Raw genomic sequence first — 11,608 nt, 5'->3', positions numbered from 1 at the left:
CACATACAGTGAAACCTTTAAAGAAACTCTTTTGCTGGTTTGGATTTATTCAAAACACGATTAGCCTACATGTGGTCGAAGTTAAACTACAAGGTAGCTCGCCGCTAACAGCTAGCTACTAAGACAATCTGGCAACATATTAGGGCCTATGCAATTTTAATCAATGACAACATACTAAACAATTTTTAGTGTAATGAAAAAGTGATGGTCATTATTTTAGGATGGTATTGATGGAAGTATAAGGTAGGGTACAAACTTAAATAATGCATAGCTAGCAGCCTTTATGAGTGAGCCGCTATTTCACCATTAGCAGATTGGATAAGTGGATCTATCCAATATGGAGCTTATTGTTGCCAAAGTTTTACTAGCTCTGTCTGGTTTTCTTGATAACTAAAGATCAAATATGTGCTCAATGAAGATTGGAAAACACTGGTAGACTATAATAGTCCAAGTCAGATTCTCCCTATGCCCTAGAAGTGTTTTTTCATACAGATATTCATTCTAACTATGACTTTAATACAAATTAGCATTGCTAGGTAACAGAGGTTAGGCTATATTGTGTTATACTGTGATTCATTTAATTCCAGATTCCTTTCAACTTTAAAGGTTCCACTGTAAATTCACATTTCTTAAGTAGACAACACAGGCACTGTTATCTACTGAGGGCGTCCTCAACATGTGTTGTAGTTTTGCTACAGAGACAACATACAGGTAGGTTATTGCGTGACACTGGAATGAGTCACTATTAAACAGAGTCCGTATTCCACTTGGAGTTTATCTCCTCATGCAAAAACATACTACGTGTTGTCTTGAATGCATCTTGGCAACAAATAGACGCAATGCTGCTGCCAACACATTCCAACAAGCATCCACTTTCTACATTTAACGAGCTAAAGCAGATGTCTGTGCTGAGGCCACATGCCGATGGATATTTAAATTTTTATGATGTGGGGGATATAGCAAGTCAAAAAAGAAATATGCGGCTGAACTCCAACCTACTTCATCCATGCCCCAAAGGCACCTGAAAATTTGGCATCCGGGCAAGAGTTGCCGTGTGATTCAATTTGTCATCATATGATAAAAACTACTTTTAATAAACTTTTTTTTTTTCACAAATACATCTGCATTTAGCGCATGTATCTGTCTTTTTATCCATTTAGAAAATTATATAAATATCAAGAAGTTATAAATATCATATTCGGAAATCAAACAGGCATTTAATTGTTAATGATTGAACGGAGACATTAAATAACGATAGAATGATTATGGATATCATAAGTGCGTGGGACTTATTGGCTGGAAAATTAAAGTGAATATATATATATATATACACTTATGTCCTCATTTGAAGAATTAATATATTTAAAAAGAGCCCTTTGTATCTACAGATAGTCCTCTTAGATGGGGCCCACCTTACTGCAGTGGTTCAGAACCAACCAACCAAAAACGGATGCCTTGCATCTTTGGGGTACTATCGCAGTCAACCACGCAAACCAACATTTCCATTTCCAGCAAACCTTCAAAGATTCTTTCCCTCCTTCTGCTCCTCCATCTACGCAAGCTTCGTGATATGTAGCGGTGTTTGGAAGGCACTTTCACATGTGTGTGTGTGACTCACTTCTGCGCAAAAGTTTTTTGCAATCATTCACTCGCAGTTAGCCGTTATCTTTTAGCCACTCAATTCTACACACTGGTCCTTTCATTTCTCCTCTCACAGCTTGATCAAAACATGATAGAAAAAGAAGTGGCAGATGTAACAAGCCCACATTTTCTTCTTCATCCTGCTCAAAACTAGTCGAGATTTATTTACTTATATCGTCTGACCCCACTCACGAACAGCACTGTGCAAAATGTTTAGGCCATCATTTTAGGAATGCTATCATGACTAAGACTTTTGCACATAACTGTTTGTAAATGTAAACAGCGGTGGTCAAAATAGTAAAGGCCAGTTCAAAACCACTGCAGACTATGAAATCGAAACGTTTACAGGAAAGAGGATGTAAAGCAGTGTCGCACGGGTCGAACGTGAAGTGAGAATTGCACATTTGAAAAATATGTCCGGCTGAATGAAAGCCAAAGAGACAGGAACAAAAGATGAAACGAGAAACAACCATTCTTTGGGTAGATGCCATTTTGGTTGCAGGTGAAAAGAAGCTGAGTCAGCGTATGGAGCAGCGCCATGTCGCCCTTCTTTTTACACACCGCCTTTCAAAATCAGCCGATAGTAGCACGAGCATGTTTTTTTTTTCGTTTGCTGTCTTATCACTCTGTGATTCGTCCTTGTGTTGACTGTTTGGATCAGAGCGCACCCAGATTGCTGACAGGCGTAACTTGACACATGTCATAAAGCTTTTGCCAGCTTGAAATGACAGAAACAAGCTCGTTTTCTGGAAAGCTGGGCGAGGAGCCACTGGCGGTTTGTGGAGCTGACGTGGGCTCGATTCCCACAAAATGTCCCGTTCGTAATCTTCCAGTGGCCTAAGCGCGTGGATGGATGTCAAGTTGGTGGTTGCCATGACAACAATGTCGCGCCGCTTGATTCTGTAATGATTTGTCGAGGCAACATTATGCTACGGTTTGTGTCGTTTTCAATGTCCTGATCTCACTTTTGTGGTTCTGATGTTTCTGTGACGTGACTGAGACAAAAAGATGACGTCAAGGTAGCGGGTGGAAGACGTACAGCACAAACACAGCTTCCACTGAGAGTTAAGTTAGCTACAAGATGGGAGTGGGTGAAAGCTATGCTCAATTTATAGCGCTTAGTTTTTTGACAGGTGTACAGAAGAACCCGCTCACACACTCCAGGTGCTGATCCCAAATGCACTGCTGATCTGGTCCAGGTAGAAATCTAAGGGCAAGGTGATCCGGTTTTCATGCTTTCCCTTCTTCCTTTCAGTGTGTGCGATGTGTGTGTGCGCGCGCGAGACGCGTGTCTTGTCACGTGTAGTTCTGTCTGTCGAAGCTGCGGAACGCTGATGGAGCGGCCAGCTTCCTCATGGAGAGGCTGTCAGTCTTGGCCGCGTCAGGCCGTGCCCCGGACTTGCTCCTGAGGAAGGGGTTTCTGGTTCCCGCCAGACCCCGCCCCCCGGGCCCAGGTCCCCTGTCTGCCCCCAGACCCGGTCCCCTCTCCATCCTCTCACTCACCGACAGGCTCTTCCTGTGCGGAGGGGCCAGCGTGAGCGAAGGATGGGAGTCGTCTGAAGAGCAGCTGTTCGCTCGCTCCAGCCTGGAGAAGGGTGGGCAGAGAGGGGGTCTGCCCAGGGTCCCCGGATGAGGGGTGTCCGGGGCCGGAACGAGCTCTTCGAGGTCCTCCGGATCGGACTCCGTGTGACTGAGCTCGGCCTCTCTCTCTGGGTGAGAGGAGCCCATGTCCGAGGGCTTATCAAAAGGGAAAGACGTGGAGCCCCCGGGGGAATGCGAGCGGTCGATGGGGGTGTACGGCGAGGAGACGCAGCGGGTGTCGATGCAGTCGGTGATGCTGGTGTACTCTGCAGCTTTGACCTGGACGCCCGCACCCAGTCCGCCGTAGCTCCTCGCCGTGAACATCAGGCTGTGGGACTTGACCAAAGTAGGCTCTTCCAGGAAGGAGGTGCCCACCGCGGAGAGGAGCCGGCTGCTCTTGGAGCGCTCCAGGGGCCCGGCCGAGGGGGGCGGCGACGGGTCCGCGTCCCAAGCGGGGAGCCCGATGTCCGGTAACAGATGGGCCGAGCACAAGGACAGATCGGCCGCCGCGCTGTCGTCAAAAACGGCGCCGGCCGTTCCGCTGCTGGCCGCGCCGCCTTCCGAGTGCCTGTCGCCCAAGCCGCTGGTGGTGGCGCTGCTCAAGTCCCGGCCTCCCGGCAGCACCGCCTCCACGATGTCGGACTGCAGCGACGCCTCTCTCTGGAGGGGCGGGACCACACGCAGAGATTCCAGAAAAACCTCGGCGGGCGCCGCCTCCTCGGAAGTCGAGACGTAGATATCGATGCACGATGACGGACGGTGCTGCTGGGAGACTGACAGCGTCGCCAGGGGGAGGGGCTTAGACTCTTTGGTGGCGGCGGACGACGACACGGACTGCGAGCTGTTGGCTCGATGGAGACTGAGCGAGCGCTCTTTGAAGAAGCTGTCGGCTCGTTCGGCGGCACTGGCGCGTTCGCCGCCGCCGCGACCGCCTCCCACGTAGAACGAATGGCTTCTCGTTCGTGGCGCCCCGCCGGTCGGAGAAGGAGGCGACATGGAGCCCTCGGCGGTGCACTCCAGCGCCTCCTGGAGGCGGTACGTGTTCCCCTCGGTACTGTTGAAGCTGCTTTGGCGAAGAATGTAGGCGGCGTCCGCGCACTCCCCTTGGCGGAGGATGTACGCCGAGTCGGTGCAGTCAGACGAGGTCCTTGATCGAACTTTGTTGACTTCCCCGCGTTCCACGCCCGTCACGCGCTCCAAGGCCACGGCGATTCGCCCGATCAGTTCCTCCATTTGCGCTAGGCGGACGTCGACGGTCTGCAGCGAGGCCTTCATAAAGTGCTCCCTCTCGTTCACTTCCTCCAGACGCATGGCCATGTTCTCCACCCTGACAACAGAAATGACGAAAGAAGATCGGCTTGATAACGTCCTTGCTCTCATGTTAATAAGACGAAACCTTGTTTTGATCTGGGACACACCTTTCTGAGGTGCCTCTGATCCTTTCGTCATTGGACGAGTGGAATCGGTCATCCTTCTCTCTGAAGTATTCTTCGATGCACTGCTCCTCAAAGTCGTGGACCTTCTTCAGCTCGTCCTCTGTGATGAAAAGCTCTGCGGACGACCGCAGTTGGAGGGCTCGATTAAAACCAGACGTTTTTGGGCGCTTTAAAACACGAGCGCTTCGGCGCCACTCACTCAGTCCATAGTCCCTCTCGTCGTCATCGTGCTTGCGCCAGCGACAACACAGGTGCTTGAGCACCATAGTAATGTGACTGAAGATGATGAGCGGCGGAGGAAGGACCGGACGCTCGTGGAAGGTCATGATGAGCTGGTAGCGCTGGAACTTCCAAACTTGGTTGGAGATGGATTTCACCTCGAAGAAGGTGTTGCTACCATAACACAGTCACGGTAGGAGGAGGATGATTAGACCTTGCGATTCCAAAAGTGACATTTGGAAGAAAAATCGGGACGGCTTTCGTACTTGAACACAGCGATGAGGAGATTGACCAGCAGGATGTTGGCCACCAGCAGGTAGCAGGCCATGATGGCCGGGACAATCCAGGCGCCAGTCTTACATGGAGGCAGAGCGACCACCACTCCGTCCTCGCTGGTGATGTTCTGCCCACAGGGAGCTGCACACCACAAAAAAAAAAAAAAAGAGGTAAATGCACAGGATGCCTCAGAACACTCATTAGTAGATCCAAAGTGCAAAGGACACACAAATAAGCCAATTAAGCAAGACATGATCAGAATGTTAATAGTGACAAAAGCAAGCAGAACAGAAAAAGAAATAAATAAGACAAAATGCATTTTTTGGTCAAGCATATGTTTGTTTTATGCTTCATATAATGAGGGAGCGGGGGGGAAAAAAAAAACACACGTCGACAATATATTTCAACGCATCGTTCTGGTTTTAAATATATTGTCGCCTCTAACGTAGCTTAGCCATAGCTTCGCTAGCTTTGGAATGTATGTAAGATACATTCTGTGTTTTTTCCATCCGTGATGGTTCAGTTGCTGCGGATTACCAGCGGAACATTCAGCATCGGTTCTTGGCTTGTTTGCCTTTTTCGGATTCATTCTGGTCATGCTCGTCAATTGTTCACACAATGCAGCCCAAAGACAGAGAAGTGAAGTAATTGTCTCGTTTTAAAATTTGTATGCTCAAAATTAAGAACTCTGACAACTGAACCACATGAAAAAACATATTACACATGATGACTGGTGGCTGATTATGATGCACTGAGTTGCTTATTATGCGTCTCTTTTTTTTTTGGGGGGGGGGGGGGGGTCTGGTTTATGCTGAGTCAGCAGTAAAGGAAGGTGAGATGTGGCTCGTGTGACAGGCAATGGTATTTTTTAGAGTCAAGCTTTTTCTAGTGACGGAAGTGAGAGCACTGTAACATCAAGGGACTATCGCAAGTTTAAACTTCAATAGTTGCCCTTGCTGTTAAAATGGAAAAAAAAAATGACAAACCTCTTATTTAAAAAGATTTCTGCCGTTTAATAACGACGAAAAGGCTGCCAGTGAAGGTTAAGTTGCAGACAGCAGGTAGCCTTCGGTCAAACTACAAGTGGACCAAATATGAAAAATATATACATTGTGTATTCAAACCTCGTATAATTCAGGGTAGCCCCAAAAAAACGGACATCATTTTGCAGTCTAATAACTTCACCAATTCTCACTCAAATTGCTTTTTAACAAGATGTGTACCAAGTTGAATGTTTTTACAGTCCACTAGCTAACGCTCTTATTTTTCTATCTTTATGAATATAAAAAATAAGTAAAATACAATACAAAAAAGTACAAAAATAAAATACGAATTAAATTAGTACCCTTTGAAAGATTTATAATAAAACCCATGTATGTTATGAAATTTTGATATATGTACTTTTTTAATTAATTAAATATTTTTTATTACTTTTTTATTATTATTATTTAGATTGAGTTTGTTGTACTCTCATTACAAATGATGTCACATTCTTTTAGGACCACTTGGATTTTCTAGAGTAGCTGACCCAAGGCACCAAAGAGGCAACTTCAACCGTGTGTGTGGTGTCACATGCACACTTGCGGCCTCTAGTGGCAAAAGTGGGCATGGCGTGGAGGTCAAGTGAGAATGATGAAGCAGGGGGCAGTGAATTTAAGGTCAATGTCATCATGAGTCAATCTACTATATTGAGGAGATTTACTGGAATTCTGAGAGCACTGGGCAATGTGGGATGCACCACTACTACGCCAGGTTCCGAGAGTTCGTAAGTAATTTTCGACCAGCCAGAGTTTTTCATTCAGCCTGTGCTGTAACTTCCTACTATGCATATCTGAAAGACAGAATGAAAACATTATTTCAGATCTCTTCTCTTTGGGCCACTCCTCCCGTAATGGACAAGCAAACATATTCACAAAAGAAACAACACACATACAGACCAAACACAGTCTATACTACAGTACAGTACGGGTTCATGTTTTTCTACAGCCGGGGTGGGCAACTGGCGGGCTACGAAAGATGGAGGGAAATTCCAGAAATAAAATCTCAAACATAAAAAATATTGCAATTTAAAGAGTAGGCCTACTATTTTTTGGGATTGATTTGGAATGATATGCAGAACATACATGAAGAATAATTTGCATTTTGATTCATGTGATTTTTGGGGAAATAACTATGAATGGTCATTTTTATGCAATGGAGGAAAAAAAAACATTTGTGGTTATTTTGTTCTTAACTTTCGTGGCCCCCTCCAACATTTAAGTTGCCCATCCCTGCTCTAAGGTGACATTAACAATTGAAGCCTAAGGCAAATTAGTACTAAAATGAAAGACTGATGTAGTAGAAAATGCAATTTATGGCACAGAAAACAACATTTTGATTCTTTCCCTCCATAAACAGTCAAGCACTATTTTTATAGGTCGAACCCTCGTCAAATTCAGCTCTTGAGGAAATTTTTTTTTTTTTACTTCTGCTGTCAAGTGCTCTTGGTGGTGAACTTACGGTCAATCTGGTCAGCAAACACCTCGCCATAGATCATCCAGTACGGCATGAAGAAGATGTTGCGTGCCAACATCCAAGAGGGGTCTTCATTGGGGTTGAGGATGGCCTGCCGTGCCACCCCAAAGCTCATGAGCACCACCAACATGATGATCACAAAGTACATCATGTCGATCATCTGACGGAATGGGCGAAGAGGAGAGTTAGTATCAAAGGACCCAGGTGGGGCTCACAAAGAAGAGGGAAGAACAACAACAACCAAAAAAAGAGCTCACAGTGAAACGCGCATCTGAAGAAACTGTTTGACTAATTCATGATTGCCCACTTGATCTTTCTCATTGGACACGGATTCTTGGTTGATAACTCAAAATTAAACCACAGAATTAATAACCATAACAAATCCAAAATGAAAACATCCCACGAGGAGGGTTAAGAACATTTCTCTTTCTAAATATCAACACATTATTTTTGTGTATGCCAAAAGTCCTGCTAATTATGACTGATGGATTCAGAAGGCTGCGTGCATTCAAGCTTGTTTCCCTCTGAAGCGCTTTGATTTGAAGGCAGCCACCACATCACAGGCAATTACCTGGACAAGTTAGGCCATTCCCTCCCTAATTACTGATTGTCAGCAACCCACATTACCACCTCGAAAAAAAAAAAAAAACATCACATACTGGCCTTTGGAGCTTTGTCTTGAAAAGTTGTGCCCTTTTCCGAATCAAACACCAAACCTAGGCAATAATTACACTACCACCATATTTTCCATCTCAGCCCATTATGTGGAGTTGCGGGAAAATACGTTTGCCCGTCACATTCTACTCACGCCGGCCTGAAATGGTCGGCGGGAACATTGTGTAAAAGTGGCTTTCAAGGCTCGATTAGCATAGAGAAATGAAAGGAAATTGGCGAGCCACGTAACACAAAAGGAGATGACGCTCCAGCTACATCTCACCATCTTGCCAATCATCATCACATAGGGACCCAGGTACTTGTTGACACCAAAGATGTCGAGCAGCCGGATGTACCAGTAGATGATGTTGACGCAATAGATGACCCGTCCATAGTTCATGAGCGGGGGCTCCTGGAGACGCAGAACCATGCCGACAGAAAATATCAGGATGGCCATGAGGTCTGTGATGTTCCAATACTCCTGAAGCCACACCTTGACCTTTTGTAACAACTTCCCTGGCTCTGACATAAGGATCTAGAAGAGGGTTGGAGAAGAATTAGAGCTGGGAAGGAAGACCAGAAGAGAATGCTGAAATGGGTCAAGAAAAAAGGTAAAGACGTTAATGTCACGCCAAGACACGAGGCAAACATTTTGTGGTTTACGTTACAACTTTGCAGGCAGTGGACAGTAACCACATTGCATCAGTGTGAAAAATAAATTGCAGCCGGTAGAGGGCAGTGTAAGCTCACCTATTCAAAAGCACAGTTCAGGAAAAATGGATGTGACAAATTGATGAATGCTTTTCATACATTTACAGCACAAGCAGGTCACAACCTAACACGCCGTAGTCTCATTCATCTACATAGTGTTCATTTTTCATCTTTTGTGGATTTTACCAACTGTCCGAAAGAGCATCATGACCCCATTTGTGATTATTTGTGCATATTGTAATGTTTCAATGAGTACCTCTCTCATCTTCTCAATGCCGTTAGTGAAGACGTAAGCGATGACGATCCACTCTTGCGCCGAAGGTTGTAGATCCATCTTTACCAGGACAATGTAGTTGAATAACATTAGGTAGCCCACGTAGGCCATCTGGAAAGCAAAGAAAATGCTGATAAATGATCAAATTCTCACTCTTAAACTAGCAAGCAGTAATCTGAACAGAGAAAATGTTAGGGCACGTATGGGATTAACATCTTGCTCTGTATTAGGGTATATTTCTAATTACATTTGATAAAATGCTAACATGCTAACAGTTGATATGCAAAAATATAGCAAGTCAGCAGCCCGGGTTGTAAAAGCGCCAAGACAGACTGCTGAGTAGAGAATGTGCTGAGACCAATTTATCCTGTCCTGTAATTAGTCGCTATGTTTAACGATAATTGATATAAACATGCTAGCAATTGGTATGCGAACAATTCAAAAGAGTAGAACGTGATGAGAGTGTGATGGGCCCGCAGCATCAACCGCTAACTGCTTGGCTGCTGTGACACTTATTTTAATGACTGCTCACCAAGCGAGTGACACTATCCCCCAAAATAGAGATTTGATGTCGAGACATCTCACCACTCTACCTGCACGCTTGGCCTGAAAATGTCCATTATGCATCTCCCGAGGCAGCGCCTATTAACATCAGTCATCGACTGACTGATTTGATTTCTACGGCACTTGTAATATGGACTGTAGCTCATCACCGCGCAGACCAGAGGAAATGGTATTCAAATCAGAAGTTAGGTCTTATGCGGAAGTAAAAAGGTAACCATGAAATATTTTTTGGGTTTTTAGACATGCTATAATTCAACGCCAAATCAAATTGGTAAAAAGATCTATGTAAACTGTGCTAAGGAGTGTACAACAATAACTAACGGTAAGCCAAAGAAGACCACACTAGTGCATTAATAAAATATACAAAAGGAATCAGAGGGAGGTAAATAACCAGAGGCGGGAAATGAGATAAAAGAAGAAGCATAACATCTCTTCAAGGAAAGTGAATGCAAGATAATTCGTGTGATCGGCAAGAATATAATCAGCACATTAGGCCATTAAGTGCACCCAAAAGACACACATAATAACTCAAAACACCATGTTATTTTTGTTCTGATTTGTTTACAGCCGGGTACCATCTGCAATGAAGGAGAATATCAAATTCATGAAGTGACACTTAGGTAGATGATGAGCAGGGGCTCCAGGACAGAGCCCTGGGGCACACCGGAAGTGACGAGGGAGAGACTTTATATGAATGAACGGAGTGCGGTCCGACGTGGATGAAGCCAAGTCTATTGTGTGTAAGATGGTGTCAAAGGTCACACTTGGGCCAAGGAGGATGTGGATGGAAAATGACTTTGTGTCAGCTGGAGTGAGGAGATGATTGGTGAATGTGGAAGCTTGAGTACATTTGTGCTGGACCACAAACTGACCGTATGGAACCAGAACTTGACGATGGGAGCGTTATAAAACTCGTAGATCTTGCGTCCCATGGGGATGAGGCGGTGACGTTTCTGAACCTCCTCGACGTCCTTCTTTCTGGATGTCTCCGTGGCTACCTTCCCCAACATCGCCTGGTGGGGGAGGGAGAGGCACGGGAACCCCACAAGGAGCAACGTGGGCGGCGAGGAGGGAGGAAGGGAGGGATAAAGGGATGAAGAGAGTGGGAGGAAAATGCAATGCGGCCGAGGAGGAGGGAAGACAAGCATGTCGAAGGAAAGAGGGTGGATGGGGTGTGTTGAACACGAAAAAGACACACAAAGAGAATAAAGGGTTACTTTCTAGGCAAGTACACAAACCTAATCATTTATCATTCTGCCAAATCCAAAAAAAGCAAGCACAAGCAATGTCTTCATTCCAAAATGTGAAATGTGTGTTTGAGGTGAGTGTTGAGGTGAGCGAATGCTGGTGACACACAATGACACACGGACGCACACTCATGGATTGTGTCTCAGACAACAAGACGGACCAGAGGGGGACAAGGAGAAGACAGAAAGAGAGGACAGAAAAGGAAGACATTGAAATCTGCTTTTTATCTGGGACACAATTCCTAAATCCATGAGAGAGGGTTCACGCCCCAATCTTACCATGTGAAAGCAAGAGCAGGACTTTGAGAGAGTTTATATCTTTGGAATTGATATATCACTCAATGGGCACTTTATTAGGTACACCCACACGATCTTACGCAATCCAATACAACAGCTGTATGAAACATTTTGATAAGCGGTCTGTCTGCGTGTTGAGCGACGGCGTCATTTGAGAACATCGGCGGGGTGTTGAAGAATGCGCTTGGAAAAGC

At 45.3% G+C, this 11,608-nt stretch overlaps 1 protein-coding gene across 12 annotated transcripts in view; it reads right to left on the bottom strand.

The window, feature by feature from the left end:
* Positions 1 to 227: 227 nt before the first annotated feature.
* Positions 228 to 11,608, bottom strand: part of trpm3 (transient receptor potential cation channel, subfamily M, member 3) — a 77,362-nt gene continuing 65,981 nt past the window's right edge. For 9 of the 12 annotated variants that reach the window (XM_088375233.1, XM_088375234.1, XM_088375228.1 and 6 more), the window contains 8 exons: positions 10,743 to 10,883; positions 9,289 to 9,417; positions 8,605 to 8,856; positions 7,653 to 7,827; positions 5,144 to 5,294; positions 4,858 to 5,051; positions 4,641 to 4,773; positions 228 to 4,549 (listed from right to left, as the gene is read on the bottom strand). In XM_088375233.1, coding sequence (XP_088231359.1) covers positions 2,938 to 4,549; positions 4,641 to 4,773; positions 4,858 to 5,051; positions 5,144 to 5,294; positions 7,653 to 7,827; positions 8,605 to 8,856; positions 9,289 to 9,417; positions 10,743 to 10,883 — 2,787 coding nt within the window. In that variant the 3' untranslated portion in view covers positions 228 to 2,937. Of the gene's footprint in view, positions 4,550 to 4,640; positions 4,774 to 4,857; positions 5,052 to 5,143; positions 5,295 to 6,855; positions 6,985 to 7,652; positions 7,828 to 8,604; positions 8,857 to 9,288; positions 9,418 to 10,742; positions 10,884 to 11,608 lie in introns of all 12 variants that reach the window. The other 3 variants (XM_088375238.1, XM_088375239.1, XM_088375231.1) reach the window with 2 other exon arrangements.

Source organism: Syngnathus floridae, chromosome 5 (assembly GCF_059516105.1).
Source record: "Syngnathus floridae isolate MCC-2025c chromosome 5, RoL_Sflo_1.0, whole genome shotgun sequence".
Lineage (NCBI taxonomy): Eukaryota > Metazoa > Chordata > Actinopteri > Syngnathiformes > Syngnathidae > Syngnathus > Syngnathus floridae.
The sequence above is the reverse complement of the archived record's forward strand: the minus strand, read 5'-3'. Positions and strand labels throughout refer to the sequence as shown.